This window comes from Bos indicus, chromosome 25 (genome assembly GCF_029378745.1).
Source record: "Bos indicus isolate NIAB-ARS_2022 breed Sahiwal x Tharparkar chromosome 25, NIAB-ARS_B.indTharparkar_mat_pri_1.0, whole genome shotgun sequence".
Lineage (NCBI taxonomy): Eukaryota > Metazoa > Chordata > Mammalia > Artiodactyla > Bovidae > Bos > Bos indicus.
The window spans coordinates 40682679-40699507 of NC_091784.1; the positions used below are offsets into that span (position 1 = coordinate 40682679).

General features: G+C 54.4%; 1 protein-coding gene across 1 annotated transcript in view; it reads right to left on the bottom strand.

The window, feature by feature from the left end:
* Positions 1 to 16829, bottom strand: part of SDK1 (sidekick cell adhesion molecule 1) — a 745496-nt gene that overhangs the window by 140998 nt on the left and 587669 nt on the right. Inside the window, exons 15-17 of the mRNA XM_070780283.1 lie at positions 11358 to 11505; positions 10319 to 10459; positions 5699 to 5880 (exon numbers count right to left, since the gene is read on the bottom strand). Of these exons, the coding sequence (XP_070636384.1) occupies positions 5699 to 5880; positions 10319 to 10459; positions 11358 to 11505 (471 nt within the window). The remainder of the gene's footprint in view (positions 1 to 5698; positions 5881 to 10318; positions 10460 to 11357; positions 11506 to 16829) is intronic.

A 16829-nucleotide genomic window follows, 5' to 3' on the forward strand; every position in this document is an offset into this window, starting at 1 on the left:
ATTAACCTAAACATGGGCTTTCTCTCTGGCTCAGTGGTAAAGAACCTGCCTGCAAAGCAGGAAACACAGGAGATGTGGGTTTGATCCCTGGGTCAGGAAGATCCCCTAGAAGAGGAAATGGAAACCCACCCCAGAATTCCTTCCTGGAGAATCCCATGGACAGAGGAGCCTGGCGGGCTACAGCCCATGGGGTCGCAGAGTCAGACACGGAAGCGACTGAGCACGCACACAGGCAATGCACACACGGAGCAGCAAGACTCTTAAAACAGCTCTAACCACATGAACCCAAGCTGTCAAATCTCCACTGCAATCACCCAAATGAAATGGAAGACAACTTCAGTTCACCCCAGAAGTTCTTTCCGAACCCTTCCAGAAATCAATATGCTTTTGGTTTCAAGAGGAAAAAGCCAGAGAGTCTAAGTTCTGCATAACTAAACACCCCGTATAATTATGAGCATTTTTCCTACTGCCAATGTCTACTTCAGCAACTTTCTAATCATCCAGGAAGGGGGAAAGGCACTGTAGTCATCTGGAGCAATCAGTGGTTCCAAGTCGATGCTGACGCAGTGGTTAGCTCCACAATCAGTTTCTGTTAAAAACTGCTCAGCTAATGGTGAGAGACAGGTGAAGCAGTCACGTGACCACAGAGTTCTCAGGGGAGCTCGGAGTGGCTGGGGCCGCACACAGCGTCAGGACGTGGGCCGTAACAGATGCTTTTACTGCATCTCAACAATAAACGGGACTGAGGAGAAACCTGGGGCATGACAGGTGGATGGCGGTTTTCACCACTTCCGGGGTCAGTTCACTGGGCTGAGGTATGGCCCCCTTATCTTCCTTCAGGAGCCCCCTTGAGGGAAGCCCCTCTGAGACTGAGGCCGCGTGCTTGGGGCCACGCATCTCTGGGCAGCAGCCCCCCCACCCGCATTCCCGCCCCCTGTGCCCTCGCCGGGCCGACACTGTGTCGTTCACACATCCTCTTGCGGGTGACCGTCTGACATGCACACGCCCCCCTGGCGGCAGTGGGAGCCCCTCGAGCTCTCCCAGCATTCCGACATCTTTTCAAGAGAAGCCTTATTAAAGTCCAGATAAATCACACTGCGTGTCCCCGATGGCTCTAGTCCACCACGCGGCTAATGGGAGAGGAAAAGGAGGCCGGCTGGACGGCGGCTCAGCTCTCCCCTTTGCTCCTGCTCCTCCACAGTCTCCTGACCAGCTCCAGAATTGTGAGTACACACATTCCAATAGTTTCCCAAATTAGGCTGATGAATAATTAATCTTAGGCGTAATTCACCCCTCCCTACCCCCTTAACATATCAGCATTTTAATTCTTCCCTTTTCAGCATCAGGCACCAGTTAGCCCCCCAGCCTTTCTCAGCGCCGGCCGCAAACAGCCCTGGGACACACAGCGGGTTGCCGGAGCAGAGCCGCTGAGCTCCAGAGGAGGCCGAGGGGTCTGGGGACTCCAGTCTGGGTGGTTACGAAGGACCAGGAGGTGCTCTGCCCGCAGCGGCTGTGAGACAGGCTGTCTCACCAGTTTATACCTGGAAACTGTACATCCTTCGGGCGACTCCTCAGCAGGAGTCGCCGGACAAGTGGGACAGACACTGCTAGCTGCCCTTTGCTTGCCCTCCCCTCTTCCTTCCTTAACAATGGACGGAAACGTGCCCAGCTGAGGGACCCTTCCCAGGCTCTCTGGCATGGAGACAGTCCATGAATTGTAAGCACGAGTCTGTGGCAGATGGGACTTCTAAGAAAGTTCCTCAAAGGTGGGCAAACTTGATTATTGGGCCACAAGGCAGACCCTGTGCCTTCCTCCTTCTAGAATGTGGATGTGATAGCTGGCATCACAGTAGTTAGTTTGCAACCACGAGGCAAGCACTACAGATAGCAAAGCAAAAAAAGGAGGACTTGGTTCTCTGGTGACCATACAGCTGCCACTATGACTCCACAGAACCCACTGCCCCATTTGGTGTCAGAAAGATGAAAACATATGCCCACTTCATCTACGGTGCTGTTCCTTTGGGTCTGTTTCTAGCAGCCGGATTCCATTCAGAACCAGTTCAGCAGCTACACGTACTTCCCTGACGCTGTCCCAGGAAAGCCCCTTTGCGGGGGTGCCTTCACAGTGACGGCACATTCCCCGAGCACCGAACGGGACTGCCTTCCTGAGAACGAGGCCGGACTCTGTTCTCATTCTCGATCTTGTTTCACAAATGCTAGTCTTCACTTCCGGTCGAGGCTGAAGCCCCCAGGCTTGACAATGAGACAGGTGTCCCCTCCGGTCTCAGTGCCCTGGCCTGTTGCGTGGCCCTACTATGTCACACAGCAGGCACTCACACCAATTCCTCAACGTGCGTTCTTGATTTTACTAATAGCAAAGAAATTGACCTCAAATTTCTTTCTGTACGACTATCATGATGGAGACATTCAAATCCCACAATAGATACTGGTTGTTGTCAGGGTGGATGGAGGAATACAGACAGAAACATGGGTGTGTGTGTCACAGCTCAGCATTTAATAGCATGGCTTCCCTAGTGGCTCAGAGGATAAAGCATCTGCCTGCAATGCAGGTAGACCTGGGTTCGATCCCTGGGTCAGGAAGATCCTCTGGAGAAGGAAATGGCACCCCACTCCAGGACCTTTGCCGGGAAAATCCCATGGACGGAGGAGCCTGGTGGGCTGCAGAAGAGTGTCGTGAAGAGTCGGACACGACGGAGCGACTTCCCTTTCACCTACACTGCTTCCTTTTCTCTTCACAACTGCCCTTAAAGTAGTCAGGGCGGGTGGAGATGTCAGAACTTTACAAATGCCAAAAAAAAAAAAAAAAAAAAAGCAGAGGCAGAGAAGAGCTAAGATGTTTCTTGAAGGCAGATAGGTAGTATTGATAAGTAATAAGAGTCAGGCTTTATGGACTCTGGGCCAGGGCCAATTCTGGGCCTGTGTAGGCAGAAAGGTGTGTGTGTGTGTGCCCTTGGTGAGTGTTCCCCATGTAAGTTAGCCCCACGTGAACCCCATGTGAGTGAGCCCCGTGCTGAGGGTCCAGATATCTCCCCTGGCCGTGTGTCCATCCTGATCTGCCAGCTGTGGAGCCCAAGGGACCAGTCTCGGGGCTCAGGCATGACCCTCAGACAAAAGGGGAAAGGTCAGAGGCTGAAATGGCCTGAGAAGCTCTGCTGGTGACCGAGGGTCCAGGGCAGGGGCAGGGCAGGGCCTGGAAGCAGAGCATGGAGCAGTGCTCAGGGTCAGCTGCCCGGGCGTTACCACTGCACGGAGCACACGGGTCTGGGCGTGCCAACCACGGCTGGAAAAGACGCCAGGAGCCCCAGAGGATGTGTGTTTCCTGAGTCCACACCGAGGCTGGCGGGATCACAGCCTGCATCGGGGACTCACAGAGGGTCAGAAACACCCTCAGGTGAGCAAAGATGTGGACTGTGATCACCCTGGGGGCCCGGAGACCTGCCGGGACTCCTAGCTCCAGGCTCCCCTGCCAGCCACCCAGTAGCCAGGCCAAGGAACGGTGATCCAGCGACGCAGGCTGACACGCAGATGGGAAAACCGCACACGACATCTGCTCATAAGCAGCTAAGAAGAGAGAGACTCTGAACACCTCAGCATGCAGAGCTACCGGAAGTCAGGTTCTCACCTACGCAAGGAAGCAGATTCCTCCCAACCTCACCCGAGCCGAGGCATCCAGAGACGGCTCCACGCGGAGTCAGCGCCTGCCTCCCGCTGTGTCCAGATCCACAAGGCCCTCGTGCTGGAGGGGCAGGCACGCCACCAGCATTCAGGCTGGATGAATCCCCTGCGGGGCCCCACTGACCTCAGAGGGGCCAAGGGAGCCCAGAAAACAGCGCTGCTGACTCAGAGGACCCAGCGTTATCTCTGCTCCACCTGCATTAGCCCAGCGACCTTAGACCCGCTCAGCGTGAGCAAAACACACCGCTTCACCCTAGAAACTGCCAGCGAGCTGAGGAGGGCGCTGGGCTGGTCCCATGGGACAGGACGCCCCAGCGAGAGCTCGTGTGGCAGGCTGGACCGGGTGGAGGGGCAGCCCAGAGGGGATACGTGTGAAGCCGCACTGCACACGCCCATGGCTCCTCTCAGCCCGCGTCGGCGATGGGGGGAGTTCATCAGCTCACAGCCGAACCAGCACTCTGCCGTCTGCAGCGGCTGCCCCACCCTCGGGCCCCTCCGGTCTCCCCCGCACACCTGCCGACAGGTCTCCCTTCCTCACACAGAGCTCCGATCACGTCGCTCACAGCCCTCAAGCTCCCCCCGGGACGGCGGGACAGACGTGAGATGCAGCGCCCCACAGCCCTTCCCAGTCAGGGGGAGACTGAGCCCCGCACAGAACGTGAGCGTGCTGGCAACAGGAGGAAGCCGTCACTGTGAACGGTGCTGGGGGGCCGTCAGCAGCAGTGTCTGTCACTTTAAGTGTTTCCAAATTTATTGTTATTTTATTAAACGGACTAATTAAAGCAAGCGTTAACAGAGCAGGTTTTCAGCTATTTTCATTTTCCAATGAGTGATCAAGAGGTGCAGGCAGACACCAAGCCCTTCCTGTCATCCTGCATGCTAAGTCTCTCTGCTCCTCACTGTGAGAGCAGGGCTGACGCCACTTAATTCGGGAGGAGGATTTATGGGCTCAGGGATGACAACAGACGGCCGATCAATACGGGATGATAATGACAGCGTGTAATATCAGGGAACATTAGGCCTCAGGCATGATTTGGGGAGAGACGTGGGCAGTTAGGAACCTTATCATCTGAAAAAGGCCAAGGCCTGGTAGCAATAAAAACGCCTAAGCAAATAAACTCACACCTGTGAGTCAGGACAGGGGAAAACTGCTCAGCGAAAAAGGGGTTTAGATTTGTTGGGAAAATTGCTTCCCCGGGCCAGGCTCTGGTGCTCCACTGTGTCCAGAGAGGGTCTATTTGTTACTGTGAAGAGCGTTGAAAGTGAAATGCAGACATGGAGAGTGTCTCTGAGGGTCCAGCCCTTCCTGGGGCCAAGACCCGGACCCTGCAGAAAACAGTGGAATTAACTGGAAATGACGGGGTTGGGTCTTAGCACATAAATTTAAGACCTGCTGGCTTTATGGCACTCTGGCTGGTCAGTTTTGGGGGGTGGGTGTGGGGAGGAGTTTTTATGGATCTAGTGAATTGTTTGCCTGTGTAACTGAAAAAGGAAACCCAAAGTGGGGGTGGAGAGCAGCGAGTCGCAAACCCCATTACTAACAATTGTGTTACATCGCTAAAAACAAAACACTGAAAGATCACTCTGTGAAAAACGTTCACAGCTTCACACAGGACTCCACAGCCACCTCCACTGCAAAATATACCATTATTCCTTTTAGAAAAAGTCAATTCCACAGGAATTTTCAGAATAAGTGGACCAGTTAAAGGATGTGTAGAGACACATTTCATCCTTAGGAACAGGATGAAAAGCAGCAGACAGAATAATATATACAATCGCTTTCTGTGGTTTTGCTATAGTTTATGAATAGAAGGAGAGATTAAATTAAATATGTGATTCATCCCCTTCTGATTGCTCCCTAGAGGACTGAACAGTCTATTTTTATTTCAACAGAAATAAATATTTCAAATATTGAGTGAGCTGATCAACTCGCTTGCTCCAACAGAACTCTGCACATCTTGCTCCCCAGTGAAGAAGACCGTGCCGCCTCGGGCAGGCTCACCTCCTTGCAGGGTGTACTCAGTCACGGCCCTGCTGAAGACGCCCAGGCCGGCTCCGTTGTAGGCAGCCACCTGTATCTCGTACTGGGTCCAGATGATGAGCTCGGTGACCAGGCAGTAGCTGACCTCGGGGCTGCTGATGTTCCTCTGCTGGTACTCCCCGGGCAGGCCGGCCAGGCGGTACCTGCGGCAGAACGAGAGAGACGACTTGAGCCAGAGACTGGGCTTCCCCGAGGTTCCTCCACGCGGTTAGAGGAGATCAGGGGTAGACAGACAAGAACAAAGCCCAGAGGTCTGCCCCAGATGACACTACTTCCACTTCTGTCGCTAAGAAGGTCTGATCTAATCTCACAGTGACTAGAAGCTCTGGGCTAACAGATCTGACACTTCAACCATGTTAGGGTTCAGGAAAAATGATCCCTTTTTAAGTGTCAGTCGTCCAGGGAGTACAGCAACTCAGGACCCCAGTTTTCAGACAGGATTTCTAGTGGGTTGTAGCTATAAATCAGTCCTAGAGACCCCTTCCTCCAGTGGCTCTGAAACGACGAGGAAAGAAGCGGGCAGCGTGGTGCCCTTGGTGTCCGGGGGCTGAGCTCCCTGCTGGGCTAGTGCGTGAAGTCCAGAGTCAGAATGACTGGTGCTCACACTCCTAAAATTCGGGCCACCGCTAAGAGTGGCTCTTAGGGGACCCGTGAGAGGGCCATGTGCAGGCTCTCCTGTGGACGAAAGGCAGATTTAAAGTTGCATTTATTTAAAACAATGATGTACACAACTCTGAACACAGAAAATGTATTCGCTGGGAAACTGTTATTTGCACAGAGAAAGGACTGTTTTAACTTTATTTTGAGTGACGGACGTCTTCCATGATCATGTGTGCAGAAGTGAATTGTTCCTCTGGGTAAACTGAGGGGCGAGAGCTGTGGGAATAACTTCCAAGAGCATGGAGTTTCTAGCCGAGAGCTGGCTACTTCCTCAAGAAGATGAGACTCTGGTGCTCGGTGGGGATGGCAGAATTGCAGGAGGACACAGGCCTGGAGTGGGCGGGAAACGCACGTACTCCCCACAGCGGGCCGGGGTCTTCAGGCACCTCCAGAACGCTGAGTGGCCCTGCAGAGTCCCGGTCAGTCACCGTGCCGTCCCCAGGGCCACAGGGCCTGGACGCAGGGAAGAGCCTGAGCCAGACTCACTCGAACCAGCATGTCAGCAAGGCCACCGCCCTCAGAGAAAAGAAGGAACTCCGAAATCCATGCCTGGAGCGGTAAACAGCTCTCCAAGGAGAGTGATGACTGAAAACGCACTCAGGATGTACGGACATGGTAATAAAATGTTCTTCATGAACATCAGGGATTTCTGAGACTTGTCTTTGAGCCCTTCCTGCTACAGGCCACTTGCGTGTGGTGAGTCCTGCCGGAGAGGAGGCAGAAAGGATCGAGAACAGGCGGGCCACGAAGAGCGCAAAGGCCCTGGCCTTCCTGCCTCGCGCCTGAGAGGAGCCGCAGGACGCGGGCCCGCAGCGGCCCTGCGGGGAGCGCTGGCACACGCATGGCGCTCCGTGATGGGCAAACGTGCAAGAGGCCTCATACCCATCTGTGCTTCTCTCCCACCCCTCCAATCCCGCTGCACCTCATTGGACCCCCAGCCAGGGGTGGGTGCCACTCACGGCGGGCTGAACCAAGTCTATCATACCACGGCCTGTCTTCTAGGCAGGGAAGGCTTGGTGTGGCGTCATCCGAGTACCAGCCATCTCCCCATCTACACAGCAGGGACTTTGAGAATAAATGGCCCTGGGACAATCAGACAGGCATTTTGAAAAAAAGCAAATATTGGCTCCCACCCACACCAGACCCCAGAGTAGCCTGGCAAGTGAGTGGGCCCAGGACCACAGGTACCCAGCAGGGTACAGCCGGGCATGGCTGCCGGAGACCCCCGCTTCACTGTCCGGTACGCATTCCAGGGAGGGCAAAGCAAGCCGCCCAGAAGACCAAGCTGGGAGGAAGACTCACGCGCTGGAAGGTCTGAAGCCAACTCTTACCTCTCTGAGCCTTGGGTTCCTCCTCGCTAAGGTGACGTGGTAATAATGGCATCCCGCGGGGGCGGTTCGAGAACAGGATGAAAACAATGGGCGGAAAGGAGATGCGATGGATTGAAGCACTGCCCCCAAAACACTTCTCTGTGGGGAACGCTGCTTGTGTGGGAAGTGTGCCAACAGAGAACCCTGAGTTCTGAGCCCTGAAACGGCCTGCTCACCCCTCCTCCCAGACCTATCTGTATGAGGCGGGGAGAATCGACCTCCTAGATTCCTGGCTCTCCCTTCCGGCAGGGAGCGTGGTCCATTCTGACCAGCGGCTTCAAGGCGCTCTGGTAATATTCACAGAATGTCTAGGAAGGTCATAATTAATAACAGAAGCGCGGGGCATCATCCGCTGAAGGGCCGGATACGTTGCCCAGGAGATCGTCTCAGAGAGAACAAGAAGATTCTTTACGTGGAAATAAACAGGACAATGTTTTTAAAGGACATAACCCCTATGTTCCTCTCAAAGAAACACCCTGCCCATTATTATGAATATTTTATTACTGTGCACGCACTCTAACTACTTCTTACAGCCGGAGCCGCGGCGGTGATTTATTTCCATTTTGTTCTTCCGTGGACCGTGCTGCTGGTCTGACATGGAGCCCTGTGCCCCGGAGGGTACAGGCTTGCAAACAGAGCTGATCTGCAGACTGGAGGATTATTCGGAAATGTTTCCCAGCAAATTCATTTTGGCATGGGTCTTTAATTTTTGAAAACTTGGGATATTCACAGCCTGTGTGGTACACCCGCGTCTTGGGGGCTCTCTGGATTGAAGCCCCTGCAAATACGGATGCCCTCTTTTCCAGCGCTTGCCTCTACTGACACCATCACAGAAAATCCTTTTAAGAGTCATAATCCCACAAAACAGGGAAATGTGCAGTGCCCGACAGGGCCTTGCGACATCAGAGAGCTTGCGTTAGGAAACTCCACGCCCCGAGCCTGGCTCTGTGGCCTGACTTTTAAAGTCCTTTTGGCAGATGGAGCCCCAGGAAACTTTTCTTCCCTGTGGTCAAAAAAAGACAGAGACGGATGGGATGACAAGCATGGGAGGGGGAGGCCGTCCAGAGGGGAGACCAATTATCTTCATTAGTTGATGAGCAGGGAACCAGGGGACAGCTGGGTGAGCAGCGAGGAAAACCTGGGCCTCGAGCAGCGGGAAGCGCTGGGCTGCTTTCCCGAGGGAGACACCAGGCTCTGGAAGCACCCACGGGCCCACAGTTCCACCCACGGGTCTGCAGGCGTCCCCTGCCCACAGGGGGCCGATCGGCAGTCTCCTCTGTGAACCGGGGGAGGCCAGGGGCTCAGGGACCGAGGCGGCCCTGCGTATAGGTTCAGCCCTGCGGCCCTTGTGCAGCCAGGGGACGGCCGCGTTTGAACCTCTTCAGGCTTAGATAACGATCTGGCTTGTGTTCAGAGGATAATTCATATACTTCAGGACAACTGGAGAACAGCAGTGAATTGGTTGTGACAGGCACACATTACGTTCACATAGATAAATGTGTATTAAATGATGAGCGGGTGATCACATAAATACATGCTGGGGATGAGCTGACTTCTGTACGCAGACAATGGAGTTAAAGAATCAACTCTCTCATAATGTTTTACGTTTAGCTAAGACGTTACGTCACTCTACATTAGGCCTTTGGTAGCCTGGTGTCTCCTGGTCATGGGTCTAGCACGGGCGTGGGCTGGGCATCTGCATGGTGGACACCTGCCAGCCCTGCCCGGAGAGGCTGGCGACGGGTGCACCCGTTAGGAGGGAGGTAACAGTTACCTTTTCAATACTGGTTTGCTTTTTTCCTTTCACTTGTGTTGACAAACTACCAAAACGATCGCTTTCGCGGCCATTTTAAACTCAGCAGTAATTTTTGGCAAAGCAGGTTCCTTTGCCAACCCAGCCAGGGCTGGCGCGGTTCACGCGAGGTGCTCAGAGCCAAACCCCTCCCAGAGGGGCAGAGAGAGCAAACTGGCCGCTCCCGGGCCGTGTCTGGTCTGCAGCTGGGAGGTGCGGCCTGCCCTGTGTTTAGAACATACTGGGTTCATTCCCAACACGGAAAACTGAGAGAATGCAGGTAAAAAAGCCAGACTTTTACCTGTTTTTGGTAATCCTGGAAAACCTGGCAGGCTCAACATACTAGCATGGTAAAAACTGGCTTGTAATGAAATCAATTGTATTTTTATTAATTAAAAATCATTATACTCTAGAACGCACACCTCTGGTAAAAACCTCGAGTGAAAGGATTTACAAGGAATAAACACACCTTGCTTCCAGCCTGGAACACTCCCCTCCGTTCTGCTAAACGGCACTCCCCGAGGGTGGGTTCCTGTGTGTATGCATCACAGCTGGATCTGCAGAGCCTGTCCCCGAGAGGCTGCCCACAGGTGCTCGTTCTCGCTGTTGGCCGCAGTCTCTACCACCCCCGGGAGTCCTACCGCTGGCCTGAGTCTGGATTACCGCTGGGCTCCTGCAGACATCTGAGCTTGCGGCCTCAGCAGGACGGACACTGGACTGTCCACGAGGGTGCACGCATGGCCGGGCGCGGCTACTTGCCTGAGGATGTACCCACGGAGCACCCCGTTGTGCTCCGGCTCTGGGGGCGGCTGCCACTGCACCATGATGGACTGGTTGGTGCGCCCGCTGGCCACGATGTTTTTCGGGGGAGCACTGGGTGGCTCCTCCGGGAGCATCAGTCTGAAAAGAGAGGGCGGGAGGGGAGGAGAGATGAGCCCCAGGAGCATGGGGCCCTCGCTCCCATTCTCAATCTTGCTGAATCTTGAGCCGAACTGTGTACTCGAATCGAGTGACGAATAAAGCAAAACACACAGCTGATCCGACAGGAAGGACAAATCGATATAACGGGTCCCGAAGACACAGGGGGCGAGCTTGTTCTGCCTGAGCGGCCCACGGCACCCCTGCCCTGTAAGGACCCAGCGAGCCGGCTCGTGGGCCCGAGTCCGGGGCTGTTTCCAAATCGCTTTCTTTGGCTCCTTCAGTATTTCACACACCAAGCCCCCACGATTAGAAAGCAGTCATTCAGAGCTCTCAACACTTCCACCACACAGGCCTGCCGAGTGCTCCGGCTGGCTGGGGAGGATGCGCTGAAATGCGATGAAGCCCTTTCCCCAGGTCACATCTGAACGGGCTTGAGAGCAGCTGCCGGCCTGGGTGGGGAGGACTCAGCATCAGGACCACCACCAGGGAAACGCGGGGGCTCGCTCTGCCTCCCGTGAATCTGCTGGGTGCTTCTGAGTCCCGCCCCGCAGGCGGTCAGCTGCACAAAGGGCCCAGAGACACCACCAGCTCTTTAATGTCATGGACACAGGGGGCTCTGCGATCAGGAATGACTCCTGTCTGCGCAGTCTGAGCGCCCCAGGGACCTAAGAAACTTCCCTCTGCAGTGAAGGAGCCCCGGCCTGCCCCGTGAACCCCACGCTTCCTCTCAGTTACAGGCTTCCCACTCGTGTCTGTTCCCCGCTAAGGTCACTAAGGGCGGAGGTCGACGACCTCGAAGTGACCTCAATGATGGCCTCCCTCCGCCCCACGAGATGCTCGGCCCCCTCGCCGCGCCAAGGCTGCCGCGGCGGCTCACCTGCTCGTCTCTGCGCTGTACTGGCCCTTGCCCACCTGGTTCACGGCACACACTCGGAATTGGTAGGTGCGAGCCGGGGTCAGGCCACGCACCGTGACGCCCGTCATCTCGGGGCCGACGTCTGACAGATGCACTTTCCAGGGAGAGTCTGAAAGGAGGAGCAGAACGAGTTCGAACCTCTGCAGGCGCCCGTCTGAATGATAACAAGGGAAGGCAAAGTGCATCCGCATAAACCGTCTCCCTTGCTCACCAAGGCAGATGGAGGGGTTGGCCCCGCTGAGCCAACACACACTGAGGCGTCGGGCCGTGGCCAGTACCAGTGAGCCTGGCCCTGACTCAGGCCGTCCGCTCCCAAGGCCGGGGGTGCCTGCCGCCAGCCCCAAGCTGTTGTCTACACGTAAAGGGATAGTTTTTGTTCAGCCTGCACGTGGCAGTTTAAATGGAACCAGAATGTTGTTCCTCATTCCCATGTTCACTGGGTAATGAGAAGACGCTGTCAGCTCACGTGGCAGATTGCAGATTTGTCTCCCAGAAAAGGATGCTGCACACGCCACCAAATGATAAATAAAAACTATATTCATTAACATTTTAATAAAAGAGGAAATGAGCATGATAAAGACAGATGGGCCATGCATTCTGCCGCCCATCTGCGTGGCGGCCCGTTCCATCCACGCCCCTGAGCGGCTCTGGCTGGAGAGACACGGAATGAAACTCACAGAGAATTTAGGAGATTTTTCCCCCCGGCTTTCCGGGCAGGTGTGGAAGGGCGACCCTGCCAGCCAAGGGAGCTCTCCCATGCAAGGCTTCGGAAGGGCTCTGCCTGGACCCCACCCCTCCCCGGGACATTCTCTGCAGAGTTGAGACAGGCTTTTTGGCCGAATCACCTCGCGGAGCCTTAGGATGAACAAGCGCCCTCTGTCGGGTCCACTCGGAATTGCTCTGAGGCTCAAGTTATCAGTGAAGCGAGACCGGGGCGGGGGGGAGGGGGGGGCGGATGGGGACCTCTCACGGGACTCAGATTGTCCTTCTTGTTCCTTGGAAACGGTAGTGCAATCGCTCGCCCACGTCTGCGAGTGTCACACAGGGGCGACTTGTGACCCTGATGTCAGACAGGCTCAGCTCAGACTGCACACAGGCTTGCACAGCCCACACACAACATCACAGCCACTTCCGTGAAGACCTAGAGGCCTGGCTATGGAGACTTACAAGTCTGCACTTGGGGGCTCATCAGAAATGCGCTCGGGGTCTTTATGGGTGAAGAGGTGGCCATAAGCTGTTCTGAGATGAAATGAGGCCCTTAGAGGCAACTCCTGTTGACCCACACGCAGTGCCATCCACCCTAAGTCTGGACTCCTCGATGGAAGCTGCACGCTCTGCAGCACGGCGCCAGTTGGGCCATGAAGGCTGAGTCTTTTTAATTATTTCAAATAAAACTGCTCCCAAAATGGCTTTCTGGGATGGCAGTCCTCGCCACCAGCTGGGCATCCTGGCTTGTGCTGCTCAGTGATGGAGGCGATCTAGCGCTGACAAGGAGCCCTGCTTTGACGTTTCCTTTACAAGTGCAATGTGTGTGTCTCCAATTAACTGTAGAAAAACTCGCACCTGTGTTTCCTTTCACTTTGGAAGCCTGAGACCCCTCTAGGGCGTCAAACAGCTCGTGGTGATCTGGTTTTCTGGGCAGGTTCCCTTACAGAAAAGAGTCCTCTGTCACCATGGAGGGGGACGGACGCTCCTCTAGTGTCAGCGTAGCTGGACGTGGTTGGCGGGAACTGGGCACGCTGAGTCAGGCTTCACAGGAGATACAGGCTCCATCCTGAAGATGGCTGATACCCAGGTGAAAAGACAGAGGCCAAGTTGACCCTGAGCTCTTCCGCTTGCAGCGCTTCGGTTTCGTTCCTGCTTCTTATATGAAAATGCGCGTTATGTGTGCTCGGCTATTCAATTGTGTCTGACTCTTCGTGACTCCGTGGACTGTAGCCTGCCAGGCTGCTGTGTCCATGGGATTTCCCAAGCAGGAACACTGGAGTGGGTTGCCATTTCCTCCTCCAGGGGGTCTTCCCGACCCAGGGATTGAACCCACGTTTCCTGCGTTGGCAGGCAGATTCTTTACTACCGCACCATCCGGGAAGCAGTAATATTGGGGGGCGGGTTGCAAATCGAAAGCCCACTGAAGTCCACTTCACACCCATCACTGCCGCTGCTGCTAAGTCGCTTCAGTAGTGTCCGACTCTGTGCAGCCCTATAGACGGCAGCCCACCAGGCTCCCCTGTCCTTGGGATTCTCCAGGCAAGAACACTGGAGTGGGTTGCCATTGCCTTCTCCATCACACCCATTAGGACACCTGCTATCAAAGAGCAGACAATAACGTGTTGGCAATGACGGGGAGAAGTTGGAACGTGTATACACCCCTGGCAGGGATGTAAAATGCTGCAGCCACTATGGGAAACAGGGTGGCAGTTCCTCAGAAAGTTAAAAACAGGATTACCGTGCGATCCAGCAATCCACGTCAACACATGTACCCCAAAGAACTGAAAGCAGGCTCTCAAACAGGTGTCTGTACAGCTCTTAATAGCATTGTTCACAACAGCTAAAAGGCGGTGCAAATAAGCGTCCATCAACAGATGAATGTATAAACAGAATGTGGTCCATCCATGTGACGGAATATTAGTCAGCCTTGAAGAGGGAGGAAACTCTGAACTATGCTCCCACACGGATGGACCTTGAGGACATTATACTTAGTGAAATAAGCCAGACACAAAAGGACAGAAAAACGTATAATTCCACTTAAATGAGACAGCTGGAGCAGTCAGATTCATAGAGCGAGAATGTAGAAGGCCAGGGGCCGGGGAGCTGCTTAATGGGACAGGGCTTCAGTTCTGCAGGATGGAGTCTGCGGATCATCTGCACGCCGCCACGAGTGCGTCATTAGGATGGGGCGCTTCGTGTGTGAATCTCACCACAGTGAAAAGTTCCACCTGATTTACACACAGCACGACGGGGGATACCACGCGAGTCCTGAGGCCAGGGCGGGGCGCTGCGGCCTCTGGCCCAGGCCTGGCCCCGCTGGGGACTCTGCTGGACGTTCCCATCTTCACCCAGACCCTCGCGACCGTCCCCACCTTGCCTGTGCCCCGGGGGCCTGTCGGGCAGGGGGCTGCTCTTCCCTCCTCACTGGAGACACTGCCTGCTTTCTTCACGCCAAGGTCCCCTTCTCTTCTCTGGGGGCAGCTCTGCACAGCCCCTCCCCGGGCTCTGCGGCTCCCGGGCCCTGTGGCCACGGGCGAGTCTGGCCCCGCTGCTGCCAGCCCCTGGTCACTCAGTTCCCCCGGCCCCACTCCTTGGTCAGCTCTCCCGTGTAAAGGCCCCCTGACCACAAGCCGACAGTGTGCCTGCTCTCGCGGGGTCCTGAGCGACACGACGCGAGAAAGCGTCTCTTCATCCCTGTCTTCCTGCAGACGGCAGGGTCTGGGAGCAAACAGCTCACCTGCTCAGCCAGGTATGGTGGCCGTTTCACAAAGGGGCAGCGTCAGAAGGACCGTGGTCCAGGCCGTGGACTAAAGGATGAACTGCACAGGCAGGAGCCGAGATGCGCCCGGACGCCACCTTCCAGCCCCACGCAGGCTCCTCCCCCCACCGATCCCCAACTCGGCCCCACGCGACTCCCTGGCTCAGGGCCATCTGTTCACTCGGGGTGTAAACAGCTCCTGAAGTGCAGCCCGAGCCGCAGGAGCTGCTGCCCAGTCTGATTTGACAACAGGGCCTATTAATCTGCTCCAGACCCTGGGGCTTTGCTCAGTCCTCCTGCTGCATCTATAGGATTCTTTATTTATTCTTTTTCCCTCTCCTGCTCGAAGATAAAAGATCTGGCAGGAAGAGAGATTAAACTGAAAACTAATACAAATGAACCCGATCCATCTCATGGGCACTCTGATTTGTCAAAAAAAAAAAAAAATGGTTGTGGGGAGGATTTGCTCATTCACAAGCTTTGGAATTGCTAGCTTGCTGAGAAGTGTTAAAATTTAAGTAGCAACTCTGTTCCTGACAATCAATAACACAAAATCCCTTTAAAAGATTCTTCCCCAGGTCCTCACAGAAAAGTACCACAAGATGCTTCTCTTAGGGCTGGAATGCAGAAGAACCTTTCAGTAGGGGAAACCACCCCATAGAAGTCTCAATAGCTTTTTCCCTCCCCCTTGGGGATGCCCCTTGCTCCTCTGATCTAGAAGACTAAGGAATTCCAGTCTTTCCCAGCTGGGCTATTAAAAAAACCTCTGCTCCACAGATGGGCATCACTGAGCTTTTTTCCTGGCTTCCAGTGCCCGGAAACCAGAAGGCGGTAATCACCCCTCCACTCTGTCTGTTGGTTAAAAAGCTGGTGGTTTTCAATCTTCCCAAACATACTGAAAGCTTTTTTCTGATTAAAAAAAAAAAAAAAAGAGCATCACTATTTTCTCAATTAAAGGTACTTGAGGAAGGAAACTAGTTTCCAAAGAAAATTTCCTTAATTGCCAAAAGAACTGTTATTACTGTTAATACTTAATGTTTGTGCTGCCTTCTGGAGGCTGTTTCACATCCATGACCACACGAGACCTCTAGGGGAGGAGGCACTCTCTCCCTGCTTAACAGGCCGAGAAATCAAGGCTCCAGGAAGTTTAAGTAACTTCTACCCAGACATATGGGCTGTCGCCACCTAGCCTCCTGGGGGTGTCCAACATCACTGAGAGCAGAGCAGCGGGGCTGCCAGTGTCTCCTCGTGTGACGAGGTGTGGGGTGCCCAGCAGCACCCAGGAAGCACACACACACGCATACACATACACACGCGTGTGCGTGCGTGCACACCAGGAAGGCACACAAACCAGAGGCTGAGTGTCTCTGGGCGGGAACGAAGGTGCAGGGACCACTTAGATGGCACCGGGAGGAAGCAAGCAGCCAGAGCCTGGAGACACTGCACAGGAAGTGCCCTGGCCTGTGCGCCAGGGAGAGCAGGGGATGGGGGTGGGCAGGAGGGCAGGGCACGGGGCGGGGGGTGAAAACAGGGAAAGTCGATTAAGAGATGAAAGAGGCAAAGCCACCAACATGACAGATGGACGTGGTTTGGGTCCTGATTCAAGCAAGTCAATTGTGAAAAGGCTTTTTTTTTTTTTAAATAGGGACACTTAAATGTGGACTGAGTGTAAGATGATATTAAGGATTCTATTAATGTTGTTTGATGTCCCTGTTTGAGTATTTACTGCATCACGTACGGATGAAATGACAAGATCTCTGGGACTTCTTTTAAAATACTCTAGCAAAAAGAGTGGGGCAGCTGATGAAACAAATACCGTCAACTATTGATGGTTTTCCAAACCGAACACAAGAATACTCCGCACCTTTGAGTGTATTTAGTATTTTTCCTGATGGAAAGTTTTTAGAAAGTGACTGTTTTGTCACAGCATTGCCAGCCGTGAGCATTACGGCTGTCTTCAGCTGCAC